Below are 15,009 nucleotides of genomic sequence, written 5' to 3'. Positions count from 1 at the left end.
AGTGTGTACAATGTGTTACGTATGCCTGGTGTTTAAGTTGTAAAATTATTTTTTGTTAGTGAAGTTTAGTGAACGTGACCTGATTTCGATGTACCAGTCCGGCAAATTGTTATAGGTTGTTTTAAAGGGCAATTGGTGATTCAATAAAGCCTAATATTTAAAATAGCACAGTTTGATTCTAAGTGTACTTTCCAAGGATATTTAAGAGAGCTTGGTATATTAACTGGTAACTACATGGTTAACAAAAAAATGATTTTGATGCGGTTTTTTTAATAGATTGTGATTCAAGAGGAAGGTTTTAGCATCATATAATTTATTAGGTTTTAGACAAAGCGGGCGAAGCCGCGGGCGGTAAGCTAGTAAGTAACAAATATAAGCTTATGATGATGATGAGGATGATGGGGGGATGTATAATGAAAGATTGTAGGCCTCCTCTATGGGCTTTAAATAAAAAAACAAAGTATGTCATTTAACCTCTATGATACCTTCAAAGATTACGTGATGTTTATTCGATTTAATACCAATTTTAAGGAGCTTTAACCTGACCTTTACGGAATAATCCCCAGTAATGTTGAGTTTCATTTTGGTATATTTTTCTTTCGTTCATGAATAGTAGGACACTACTATTTCCAATCCCCTTTTCTTGCGTTCACATTTTAGCATTGCGGAGCTGTCCCAGATTTAAAATTTTATCACATTATCATTTCAGTGATAAAACTAGTAGGAATTTAATACGTCATAATATATGAGAAGAAATATAAATAAATACTCATATTATTTAAGTTATTACTTTGGAATTTATAAATTTAAAAATAAAATATTCAACCACGTTTACAATGAAAAGCGAAATATAAGCATCAAAGGTTCTCAAAAGACATTAAATAAGAAATGAAATTTTGTTTGTTGTTTGGACATAATTCAATATGAAGTCTATTCAATAAAAATTTGTAAGATAGACGGCCAATCACGTCAGATGTAATAGAAATCTTTTCCAATATAAAATGGAGCATTTCTAAATACGATAGTCATCCTTTCAGCTGAAATTCCCAATACAGATATTAGATAATAAGGTCGGATAAAAGGTTTAATTCTTTATCTGGTCACGTTCGAAATGTAGGCAATTAGTGTGGATTTGAGATTATAATAGACGGGATTTTGCCACCGGTTTTGTGATGATAATATTCTACTAATATACATGCGAAAGTTTGTGAGGATGGATGTATGTGTATGTATGTTTGTTTGTTATTCTTTCACGCAAATACTACAAAACCGATTACAACGAAATTTAGCACACATATAGAGGGTAACTTGGATTAACACATAGGATAGGTTTTATCCCGGAAATCCCACGGAAACGGGAACTATGCGGGTTTTCCTTTAAAACCGCGGGTGAAGCCGCGGGCGGAAAGCTTAAAGCTTATAAAATATGCGAAAGTCTGTGAAGATGGACGTATTATGTATAATATTTGATTTTTTTTCACGAACGGGTATGGTTACAGAATAAATGTATAGGTTACATATCAGAATAACATATGAGCTATAGTTAATACTTTTTTTACGGTTTTGCCTGTTGGATTAATATAAACATGTATACGGTATACTAACCATTATAATTGTTATAAATATTTTTATAGGCACAACTTGAAATAAATATTAAAATCCTTTTCAGTTTCTAGATTTTTCTATCATTATTTTTAACCTGTTCTTTTTTAAATTAGCTAGAGAGGTTTCATAATTTATATAAATTTGCACAAAATGTTTTTATAGTGTTATTTAATTATATCAATTTGGTTTGACGAATCTACCTTTGTGACGTGAATTAAAATTTATACCTACATTAATTACCTGGTTGAAAATGTCCCCCTTCATCATAATATTTGAATGTAATTTAAAATTATATCTCTCGAGACCTCTTCTCATTTTCGTTTGCAAGCATTTTGTTTGATTATTTATGTCACACTTAACGGCTTTTCTAAAATATAATGTTTTATACTAATTTACGGTTTTATAAATGTGTTAAAAGTTTTAGTGGTGAATATTTTTCGTTACTTAGATGAAAATAATCTAAACGTACAAAGACAAAAGCGTGTATGCCGAGCACACGTGTCAGAAGTGAAACTTCTTTGGCAAGAATCAAAGATACCAAAATCATCGCCTTACATGATGTGACGGTATTGCCATGACGTGACCTTGAAATTTTACTCTCTACGCACCTATGTATAGAAGTTTCACTTCAAAAATTAAATATGTTGTTTACAATTTGTGAAGGTACTATTTATTTTTACATTGACTAAAAACTTATGTAACAAAAACTATACTTTCTAAATCCACTTTCCTTATTTATAAACACATAAATATTTCAGTATCTAGCAATTCAGGCATGTAAATAACAGCGATAGCAATCTAATAGCAATCATTATGTGAACTACAACCGTTGTGGAACGCCTCACGAGGTTTTCGAATATCCAAGCCAATTTTACTGGAATTCCCGCAGGTAACTTATGGCGGGAAAACACGTTTGACGTTTCTGTATCGGCGCCATCTTGGTTTTGATGACGTCATCTGTTAGGTGATTGTTGAATTATTGATTTTCAATAGGATTGTATTGTTTTGGTGTATTATTATGGATTTTAATAAACTGATGTCATAATATTATATATTATACAGTTAGAAATATAACTTTTAAATAATAAGGGCTGTCAGCTAAAAATAGTTGTATATTGCAGACGAATTCATTGATGTTTTACAGTCACATAAATTGTATAAAAGTAGTTTTTCTTTTATTAAGAAAGACAAAGAATCTACAGAAATGAAGCACGAATTCTGTAGTTTCTCTATATTTCATAGACTATAGAAAAATATTGAAGTTTTCTTTTTTTCTGTTTCCAGAAGCGTCGTAATAATACCTTGGTAAGGGCGGATAACGATCTAAGTATTACAACAGAGAAAAAACAGTATAAAAACTGCAACAATTTTCCATCGAGGCTCGTCCGAGTGTGCTTCAAGCTGATCCAAACTTGTTTTATTCTTTATTATAGCGTTGGTGTTTTTATAAGTTTCACAATCATTATAGATGCACTTTATTTGAGAAATTCGATGGGTTAGCGTTTTTATGAAGTGTAGTTTAATGTCAAGGTACAGTGTCAAGGTTAAAATATCTGTTAATAAAAAAAAATATGAATAAAACCGAGAAGATAGTGGTTTGGAAATAATATTAAAGAAATTAATGATACTTTAAAAAGTTAGAATATTTCAGCTTTGCGATATGGAAGAATTGTGTTGGAGGAATTCTTTTTTCTTACCTATTGATTAAATATGTACATTTTTTTGACACTGTAATAGCTGCTTGTCCCAGGTTTGCCCTGTTGCTGGAAATAAAAATAAATATAGCCAACATTATACTCGATAAATAGGTATGTCGCGTCTAAGAATAAGAAATTTCAAAATTGGTACTTGGTAATTGGTTACTACTAGGTAATTGGCTAGATCCTAGTTTTTGAGTAACATCGTAACAACAAATAAAAGGTTTAGTTCAAATAAACATTCACAACTTAATATGTACTTTTAAATTATCAAAATGCGGAAAGTCAAATGCTCATGTGGCCCATAATTCAATGCTAATGACCTATCCCATAAGCGCTTTTAACACGGAACCCATTTATCAGAATGGGATAGGATAGGTTAATGTGTTAGGTGTCCTGGACCAAAGTAATGGGATTCAAGTAAATGACTGTAACCTTTGGGTTATGAATAACTTTTCTATTGGAGTATCAATGCATAATTTTTCATATAATTCATTATTTTTGTATGTGATTAACATAGAGGGGTACCAGCGGGATGATAGGGCAAGGCAAGGCAGTTTTACATGTTTTAATGAAGCAAATTAATTTCTTATGTGTAGTTAAATATGTGTGAATAATTAAATTTAATAATTAATAATAGTGTTTCCAATTAAAATTAAAATTTAATGAAAATACATTCACACTCACCACCTTTTTATTTATATTTGAAGTGAAATAACATACATAATATAAAATATCTCTGTACTTATAGATTTTTTTTAAATGCATCAAGAAGTAATAATTTAAAACAACAAATAACATTCACCCCTAATTAACTACTAATTAGGCACTTAACGCCTACCTTGACCCTAATTTGAGGCGTCACGGCTAGCCGCACACAGTGGTAATCGATCTGAGGGTTAAGCAGCGTTAACTGCGGTCACAGTATTGATGGGTCACCGCTCAGTGCACCATGCTTCCGTGATTATGTGGATGTCAATCTTGGGTGTTAGATTAAGCTGTTTGAAGGGCTTGGAAACTGATTAATTCTGGCACCAGGTTTGATTGAGTTCGCATAATAGGAGCCTTTGGTGCTAATTTTAAGCCGACGTGAATAGATTCATTAAATAGCTTTCTGATTAAGATTTCGACCTACAACCCGAAAGTAGTAACTTTAATAGATTTATTTGAAAGGGGAAAGAAGTATTTACGAAAGTTTTGTAGCAAAACGATAATATAGCTCTAGTGGGATGAAAAAGAATGGCATAGATGGTTCGTTTGTTAACGTCAAATTTATAAGTGTATTCGTGCAAACGAAGTCACGAAAAGAAAGCTAGTTTATACCAATTTTTTGATGGTGCATTTACATCATACGAGCGAATGCTCATTCTAACCCCACTATATCAAATTATTTTAGTGTAAACAGGAGTAGAGCATTCTTTCGTCGTTCTTAATGCTTTCGAAAATATTCTATGCAATGTTCTTATCACACTGAACACGAGTTTTAGTTTACTTTAAAAGACCAATCAAATCAAAGAAATAATGCTCTTGCTCTAGCTTTAGCTCTATGTTCGTTTAATGTAAATGCACTGATATAGGAACTTCGTGGTTTGAAGTAAATGATTTTATTTGCATTATAGAAGCATACGATCTTGACCCTTATTCCAAGGCCACACGTACCTTTTACCAACGGCCAGTTTTTGACATTATAATTTCAACAATATTTTATTTATAACTAGCGGTCCGCCCCGGCTTCGCCCGTGGTACATATTTACGTTTTCTCTACATAAGAACCATCCTCGTACTTCAAGGAATATAATAAAAAAAAAATTATCGAAATCGGTTCAGCCGTTCTCGAGTTATGCGCTTACCAACACATTTTGCGATTCATCCTATATATAAAACTAGCGGTCCGCCCCGGCTTCGCCCGTGGTACATATTTACGTTTTCTCTACGTAAAAACCATCCTCGCACTTCAAGGAATATAATAAAAAAAGAATTATCGAAATCGGTTCTGCCGTTCTCGAGTTATGCGCTTACCAACACATTTTGCGATTCATTTTTATATATAAGACTCGCTAGTCTTTTGCGGGTCGCTACCCGCCCCGGCTTCGCACGGGTGCAATGCTGATACTAAATACACTACAGAAAAACTGTGAACGTTGTATATAAGAACATAGCGTCACCCGCTCTGGCTTCGCACGGGTATAAAATAGATAGCCGGGCGGCCGGCCTGTAGCGCTGCAAACGCTACGTCCCGCAATTTTTAAATCTGTAATATCTTCGAAAATATTCACTTAAATCATACGGTGTAAAGGGCCATATAGATCTATATTAAATGAACAATGTATTCAAGGTATTTAATTGGTTAAGGATTAATGCTGTATTGGTTAAAATCGCATCGAAAATTAGCCATTATTTGTCGTAAAAAGTAAATGACAAAAAAAAGTTATTGTGGGTTATCCATTAGAGATAGACATATACCATCGCGGACTTTTCTGTAGACCTTTTCAATGTGTATAATACTTAGTACATTATTTTGATAAAACTCGTAGGGTTCAGCCTGCGTTTGCAATTTAAGCGGAAAAAATTTAATTTTTTACGACATCACATTAGAAACCTCAAAAATAACAGTATTTCTCCACTATTTAATGGATGTTATTATACATATAAACCTTCCTCTTGAATCACTCTATCTATTAAAAAAAACCGCATCAAAATCCGTTGCGTAGTTTCAAAGATTTAAGCGTACAAAGGGACATAGGGACATAGGGACATAGGGACAGGGAAAGCGACTTTGTTTTATACTATGTAGTGATTCTCGTGTCACAATGTTAGTCTGCATACTCCTCCGAAACGGGTGGACCGATTCTCATGAAATTTTCTGTGCATATCGGGTAAGTCTGAGAATCGGCCAACATCTATTTTTCATATGTACCACGGGCGAAGCCGGGGCGGACCGCTAGTTTTTATATATACTTAAGACTAATTAAAACGTCATGAAAGCGGTTTCCGAGCGAGAATATTTTTCCTCATAAAATCAGATTTCCAAGTTCTCGATTTTACGCTGCAGAAAAAATTATATTGGCGTTGAATGGAAGTCGTTAAAAGTTCCTTAAAACTAATTAAAATAAGTAATTAAAGAATATTTATCTCCACTTTTGTGAAGGGTTTAATGATCTTTCAGTTACAATTTGCAGCAAACAATTTTATTAGGTTTTTAATTATAGGCCATGTTGGTATTTTAGTCTATCTTTAGATTGTACAAATACATAATTTAATTTATACTTCGTATTGTGTTTTTTAAAGAAACACACAATTCACTAGTTTCATTTTTTAATTTAAACAATAAATAACCTACAATTTGTCATAACAAGAAAAAAAAGTGAAAGCTTTCACATTAAAAAAAAAACATTAAACTAGTCGAAAGTTAACATAGGTACCAAAAAAAAAAATGTGTGCGTGTACTAGTGTACACACGTAAGAAGTGAAACTTCTTTATGACCTTTTTAAAAAAAAAATTACTATAATATGCAACTTTACAGAAATACGTCGAATCACGTGTTGTAGGGATAAGAAAAAGATGGCGCGTAACGGAAAAATGTCACGCGTAACGAAAAAATGTTACACTAAACCAACCCCGATAAAGAAGTTTCACTTCAAAAAAAACAGTCGAATTAAGATCCTCCTTTGTTTCTGATATGAGAACGACGTTTGGTAAAAGTATTTTCTAGAAGGTCTGTAAAATAAAACACAAGAAATACGGTATTTAATATTATATTTTATTTGAAGCGATACAGTTAACAATGGTCCAAACAGAGTATAAAGACCCCTTGACATAATTTTTTATTCTCCAACAAAAAAGAGGTTTTATAAGTTTTTTTGTATCTGTGGTTACCAAACGGATTCAGAACAATTTTTGGCGGCCATTTTATTGAAATTATTTTCTGTTTAGTTCTAAGTTTGATTGTAATATAAATAGAATTAAAGCATCGTGGGAAATTATATAGCTCGGAATTTAAAACATTGAACAGAATAATGTAAAAATATAGATTGTTTATATTCACTTTTCCACTTATCTTATCGATATTTTTTTTCATATGTTATAAAATTTTGTATATAAAATATTAATAGTCTGGAAGAGATCGCTACCTAGCGATAAGACTGCCATTTGTACACTTTTCTTTGTTTACTATGTTTTATACTTATTGTGCATAATAGAATTAAGTATCTATCTATACTGTGAAAATGACAACGAGCGGAAATTTCCTTTTATGTTTTAAACGTCTACGAAAGTTAATATTTATCGCATATTAAGGTTCACGTGAGTTTCTTAACTGCCCCTTTATTAGGGTTTGTTTTGTTTCCTTTGATTTAATGTTATTGTTCTCTTTTATAGTTTTCGTTATTTCTCTTACGCAGAATGTGTGTTTTGATGGGGGAATACGCAATAGGTATCAAATAATTTTTATGAACAGTGTCGATTATTATGAACTAGCTGCGCTCCGCGGTTTTAGCTGCGCTCCGCGGTTGGTCATAGCGTGATGATAATATTATAGCCTATAACCTTTTTCCATAAATGGGCTATCCAACACCGAAAATTTTTTTCTAATCAGACCAATAGTTCTTGAGATTAGCGCGTTCAAACAAACAAACTCTTCAGCTTTTAATATATCTAAGTATAGATTATAATACAAGTATAGATTTAGATACTCTTAATGAAATTGAAATTTAATATAATTATTATATTCATTGCATAGTAATATTTATTTTACAAAATTTTGAACACTTTGCAGCAAGCTTAATGACGTGAATACTGACTACTATGAATAAATTGCATTTAAAATTCGTGAAAGTATTACATTTTCTTAACATTTATTAAATTAAACTTTTTACCAATTAATTGACTACGTATCTCGTATATAATATTTACTAAAATATATTTTGAATCTTTACAATAATTCAATTAAAATAATAATTCAGAAAAATATGTAGGGATTAATATAATACATAAATCCGCTATCATCATTATGTTTACATTCCCTAAATATCATAAATGTATTTTATGTGATAAAATATACTTTTATCCAGTAAGCAGTTGGCTCGACCTTACTCGACATCCTCTAATAAGAAGCACGTGTAACATGTAAATAATAATGTTTGAAGTTGTAGTATAAGTACTTGTAAAGGTTCTAGTACAAAATATGATTTAATATTGAAGGATAGTACTGAAATTTAATATGAAATTGAAATTTTTAAAACTCTACCCCATTTGTGTTGTCTGTTATGTTGCCTTAAAAATTTAATATAGCATAAGTATTTTATTAGTAAATACCGAATTGTGAAAAAATATTTCATTCGACATTTTGAGGCGGCCGAAAGGCGCAAGGAAACTAGCACTCTTATGCAGAAACCACATCAAAATCAGTTCATCCGTTTGGGAGCTACGATGAAGAGGACACACACACACACATACATACAAACAGACGGACATACATTTATAACAGTCTTATTGCGTCAGAGATAAAAACTAATAAATAATTTCTAATATTGTTTCAGTAGGTAATAGAAAACATTGTCTTTGAACATGGCCTGTATTTGTTCAGATAGTACAGATTTATGCGGGCGATCGCAAGCTCCGATAGCTTTTAACCAACTTTGTCGAAATGATTTATTTTCGTCTATTATTCTATATTATTTTACAATTAAATATTATCGTACAATAAAAATTTTTGTTCTCAAGTTGAAAGTTATCTAGTCATAGTCGAACTAGGCGAGATAGTATATTTGTATCTCAATCAAAAAAATAATAAAATTCTTTAAAATAAGTGTATTTTGTATAAATAACTAGGTAGCAGTATTTTCGTATAAAAAGAAAAACGTTTATTACATTTTCATAAAATGAAGTTATGAAATTATAATGAACGAGTACAGAGAGTGACTAATTTATTGCTCCATTACTAAACACTAGCTGCGCTCCGCGGTTTCACCCGCGTGGCTCCGCTCCTGTTGGTCTAGCGTGATGATAATATTATAGCCAGCAGCCTTCCTCGATGAATGGGCTATCTAACACCGAAATAATTTTTCAAATCGGATTAGTAGTTCCTGACATTAGCGCGTTCAAACAAACAAACTTTTCAGCTTTATAATATTAGTATAGATAAATTTATTGCCTAGCCTTCGTAAGTCTTGTTAAATAAGTATACTTTAAAAATTACAATTTCACAAAGCAAACATAGAACACATTCGTGCACTTACAAAAATCTAAACTAGCTTTACAATTGTGTATTTTGTTCGAGCAAATAACTCGAACCCAATACTACAGAGACTGCGAAACCTTTGTATCTTAGACAGCTTTCGATTACGTGTCAACCCTTTGAAACGAGTTTGTTCCAATATCCTTACAATTTTTATTTAGAATTGAACTTTAACAGAACGAAATAGTGTTCAGGCTATTAAAAAGTTTTCTCCATGAATCGTATTCACTAGGGTTGTCACAATTTATTGTGTTACTTTCGGTTAGACTGTATTCCCTAAGAGGTGCCCTCCAGTGATACAACTTTTTGGATCAGCTATTTTGTTTTATAGCCATTATTCCACGAAGTTACCGAACAGTTTTCAACGAGTTTTAACAGATTTTTTTTCGAATGTTGATGAATATTTGTTTGCACGAAGTTCAATGTTCATGTATTTCATCGCAAATACATTTTGCAATATTTTTCATTCAATGCGAAGGAATTTAATTTGTTTGTGGCGTATTATAAATTCGTTTCACACTGTGAAAACGAAGGGTTTGTTATCAGGAATGTGCGTATGAAATAAATTCGAATATTAATTTGTGTGGAGTCCCGTATCCCCTTGTGGGGTATGGGGGATGCATTTCACACCTGTTTCAATGATTAATTTTCACTATGCAATAAGGTCAGCTTCCTGACAGGTACTCTGATATGTTTTAATTAACCTTTCCGAGATGGAATCCAAAATCTCTCGATTACACGGTGCTCAAGAATCGACATAAATCTATCGAAGGAAGTTTAATATTTAAATAAAATCCTTATCAAAAATGAAATAATGTTTATTCTGACTTCCCAACTTATTGTCCCATAAATAAGCGATAACATTAACTCATATGTTTTTGTTTCAGATGCAACAACAAAGCGGTCAACAAAATGAGGACAAGGAGGATACACGATAAAAAATACAAGATCCGATAAAGGATGTGTCAGTAACCACGATGATAGAGGACGGGAGCCGCGAGACAAAGCGCGCTTACCGAAAAAACGAACTTATAGAAGAACCGAGCTGCTGCTTCGAACGAGTAGAAGATTCTAGATTGTTCTGCTGCAAGTGCGCGCACAAACGCCGTGCCTCCCCTCTTACATGCCTAGCAATATGTTTCCTAGTACTCACATACAATCTGCTAGGAGGATTCCTCTTTCTAGCCATAGAAGGAAACACGGTTGTAGTAGAAACAGCTGTGGCAGAATCAAAACCGAACCTCAGTACGCAAGAGAGCGGAGACTTGCGCTCGAAGACGGTGGAAAAACTGTGGTCGATAACGGAAGACTTGAATATACTTTACAAGGAGAATTGGACGAAGTTAGCTGCGAAGGAGCTGATGGACTTCCAGAATATTCTGATGAAGTCGGTGAGAGGGGTGGAGTTGGGCAGCCACTCGCATTACGACGATGCGGAGTACCGCTGGACATTTGCCGGAAGCTTTCTATACGCGTTGACTTTAATAACAACTATTGGTGAGTATTCTGGTATTTCTTTAATTATTTCTTATCGTATAACTATGGTATAACGTACATATAATATGTGTAGGTACTGTATGATTGATACAAACAAAGAATAAGATCTTTAAAAGCACTTGTGTTAAATCTCTGTCTTTATGACATTTGGAAATACATTCACTGAATTTTTTTTGTGTTTTTGTAACGAAAACAAATAAATACAAACCCTAAAGCTAAAATTATATTATTAAATAACCAGTAAGTTCGCGTATCATGGGCCCTCTTCACAAGCGTTGGGCGAGTAAAGGCAATCACGATGGTGTGGAGGGCCTAAGTTGTGCCTATGCCTATTATCAGTCGGCATTGTACATGGTCATAATAGTCGTAATGGGGGCAAATATCGGCGATCATTTATTGGGCCAACGCTGCCAATTGTGAAGAAGGCCCGTTATCTTATAATCTTATAACTCCGATACACGTGGATCTCATTTATGTTTGACATTTGTTGACACGAGTTATTGGTTACCCGGTTGTCGGTTTACTAATCTGGCAAATTATCCTGTGATTAACGTTATGTATAGGTTTATATATTTGTTAGATAAAATCTAATTTCTGTTGAGCTTATGTTTACACTCATATAGTTATCTCTCGTTAAATATTATCAGTAATTACATTCAGACATGTAAAATATATGAGGACTATAAAATATTATTATATTCTGAAGTCAATTATTTCAACTTGTTACATTTATGTTCATTAATGTATCTTTAATTATGATATATTTTGATGTCAAGATTATCCAAGATCAAAGTGTAGACTCAAAAGTTCATTGCTCTTAACATTAGTCATTACTAGCTTTCCGCAAGCGGCTTCGCCCGCGTTTTCAAACAAAAACCACATAGTTCTCATTCCCGTGGGATTTCAGGGATAAAACCTATCCTATGTGTTAATCAAAGTCTATATCTGTGCTATTACATTGTAATCGGTTCAGTAGTATTTGCGTGAAAGAGATATTAGTAGGAAGTAGGATGTTATTGAATCATAAGAATTTCGCAACAAATTTTTACGATATATTTATTTATGTTTCGCCATACATTTCGATGAATTATAGGCAGTTTTATGATGGCGCCATGACATCTATAAACATGTTTTCCAGTATTATTAAATAAAATTCGTAACTGTTAGAGACGGCGATTAAAATTGAATCGGGAAAACATTTTTCATGAAAATAAACCGATTAAGCTTTCCATTCATGCTGTAAACGGAAATATTAATATTAAATCGTAAAGAATTTCATATTTGAAGTTTATAGTGACAGTAAATATTGTTATTCGTGTTTATTTTTTAATTATTTTTCATTAATACTCAGAAAAATCAATTGTTAATAATTGTACCTACAGCAATCGCTGTAATCGTCTTTGTAAATTCTGTCTATTTCATCAATAACAATTCAGTAGTTGGCTTTAAAATGCCAGCGTTTATTAAAAATAAAATTAGGTTTATACATAAGAAACTTTTATAAATAGGAGGTGTATTATTACGTAGGAATACAATATTTATTATATTTATTATTTCAACAGGTCACGGCAACGTCGCTCCAAAGTCGTCCACAGGGAAGATGGTGGCCATTGTCTACGCGTGTGTCGGCATTCCCCTCATCATGCTGTACCTCTCTACCATAGGTGAAGCTCTTGCAAGAAACTTTCGGTCCCTCTACTCAAAAATCTGTCCAACACGACTCAGAAGCGGCGACTTTCACTCAAAAGCTGAATGCTTGAGTAGATACGCCATACCCAAAATAACAGACTGCGACAGAAAAGAAAAATTGTACGACCGACAAAAACGTACGCCATTCCAAGCCGCTCTTAACCTAGATAGCTTCAGAGGAGGCTACCATTGGACGTGTCGGGACCACACGAGAGTGCCAATTTTACTTAGTCTACTATTAATCGCTTTGTACATAGCGCTAGGTACATTTCTATTCCACGCAACGGAAAAATGGAACCTAATAGACGGGTGTTATTTTTCCCTATCCAGTCTCGCAACGATCGGCTTCGGACATTTGAAACCCGGTTTATACGCTAGCACAGTGTCAGCGAAAGCTGAGGACATTGCTGTAGGGGTGTGTTGTATTTATATACTAGTGGGCATAGTCGTCGTTGCGATGTGTTTCAATTTAATCCAAGAGGATATGAGTATAGCCGTGCGGGGTTTTACTGCGCTGTCGATGGGCAGTGCCAAATCGCGGGCTGTCCACAGCGTCGAATCGTGCGACGATAAAATATCGATGACCGTAGTTTCCTGACATAGGGAGACGGCCGACGGGCCGTCAATGAATTGCCACGAGAAACGACCTCAAGTTAGTTTCAAGATAGACAGCACTAATCCGACGAAATTCAATAGCTTGCCAAGGAGGAAGTCGGCGGCGTACGGCGAGGAAAGTTTCCAAAGGAACACGCCAGCGCGCCGCTCAGCCGGACACGCTGATCGCTGCGTCGAATATTTTGTGCCGAGAAGTTTGAGTGAATTCAATTTGAGTGGTGCGGGTAATGATTTCTGTGCTATCAGCAGTTTCGGGGAAAAGACTCGAAGGGACAAACGTGATAAAATGGTGACGTTCGAGGACGATCGGTCGATAGCCGAGGTCCCTGGACATACTCTCCCGGACGATGTGTTTATGTGACAACTCACATAGGTTTGGTGGGTTGAACATGATTTGTTACTTAATAAAGTTTTACACATAGTGCTGCGTTTATTTTACTGCCCGAGTACTTATCTATCCTTGAATTGCAAACTAGTAACCATCAAAGTTTTAGAAGTAAATGTATGTGTAATAGATGAAAGAGGGTTAATCAAAGCACGGAAAATAGAGCCTTTATTTAATAATGTGAATTGCACCAAACACTGCGGTCAAAGACAAAGTAAATATGCGCAATTATCGAGTGATATTAAATTCTAAAGCGATAACCGATAATCTCTACAAAATATCAGTTAGGGTTGCTTCAGCAAAGAAACAGTAAATAAAATAATGTGTTCACTAATAAGAAAAAAGGCACAAATAATGGCCGCACGCTTGTTGTCCCATTTGCGAATTTTTAGGTCAATAGCCCGCTATCTTGCTGAAACTTAAAATGCCGCCGTTTCAAACTCTTTCCTCAATTAGAGCAGTTTTAATAATAGGAAGTTATGCAGTGATTATTGCGCAAGCGTTACATGGAGAGTTCCTGGGTTCGATTCCCAGAGAGACTATTATATTTTTTTAGTATGCAGAATAATTATCTCCTACTTGACCAAAGAAATATATTACAATAATAAACAGCTGATGTTATCAATATGTAATCACTGTCAAGTAATATGTGATAGCTTGCTATATAATTCCTAAAATAGAAGACTAATTATTATTGTTAAACACATTTGTAAAAATAATTGAAGATTATATTTAGGCACATATTTTAATACCAACCAAGCACGTTTTGCATAGATTATTAATTTTTTATCAATTGTGACAACCCTAGCGTTGCCCAGTGGATCGATCACCAACTAGGTTAATCTCGACCGATCCGTATTCACTAAATTCGCTGCTTAACATCGAGGGACTCCGGTTGCGGTATAACTCCAAACTTATATAACCAAATGTAAGTATTATATATAATTGATGGATAGCAAAGGTAAGACGTGATAAGACCAAGTTATAGTCGTTTTATATAATCAGTGATATCTATAAAGGAATTAAGAAATTTACTACAGTATTCAGGAATATATGGACGATAAAAACCCATGGAGGGTTGTCGCGAAAAAACCACAGGACAGTTCTTTGGCATGTTATTATAATATACTAGCGGTCCGCCCCGGCTTCGCCCGTGGTACATATGAAAAATAGATGTTGGCCGATTCTCAGACTTACCCGATATGCACAGAAAATTTCATGAGAATCGGTCCACCCGTTTCGGAGGAGTATGCAGACTAACATTGTGACACGAGAATTTTATATA

At 33.9% G+C, this 15,009-nt stretch overlaps 1 protein-coding gene across 1 annotated transcript in view; it reads left to right on the top strand.

Annotated features, from left to right (window-relative positions):
- LOC149899334 (TWiK family of potassium channels protein 18-like) overlaps nt 1–13,430 on the top strand; it is a 68,288-nt gene extending 54,858 nt beyond the window's left edge. The window contains exons 2-3 of the mRNA XM_090114581.1: nt 10,426–11,035; nt 12,598–13,430. Of these exons, the coding sequence (XP_089970707.1) occupies nt 10,516–11,035; nt 12,598–13,322 (1,245 nt within the window). The 5' untranslated portion in view covers nt 10,426–10,515 and the 3' untranslated portion in view covers nt 13,323–13,430. The remainder of the gene's footprint in view (nt 1–10,425; nt 11,036–12,597) is intronic.
- Nucleotides 13,431–15,009: the final 1,579 nt, after the last annotated feature.

Source organism: Colias eurytheme, chromosome 21 (assembly GCF_061535395.1).
Source record: "Colias eurytheme isolate Ceu_HAF_F1 chromosome 21, ilColEury1 Martin Lab GWU primary, whole genome shotgun sequence".
In the NCBI taxonomy this organism is placed as follows: domain Eukaryota; kingdom Metazoa; phylum Arthropoda; class Insecta; order Lepidoptera; family Pieridae; genus Colias; species Colias eurytheme.
This window is presented reverse-complemented; position numbering and strand designations above follow the sequence as displayed.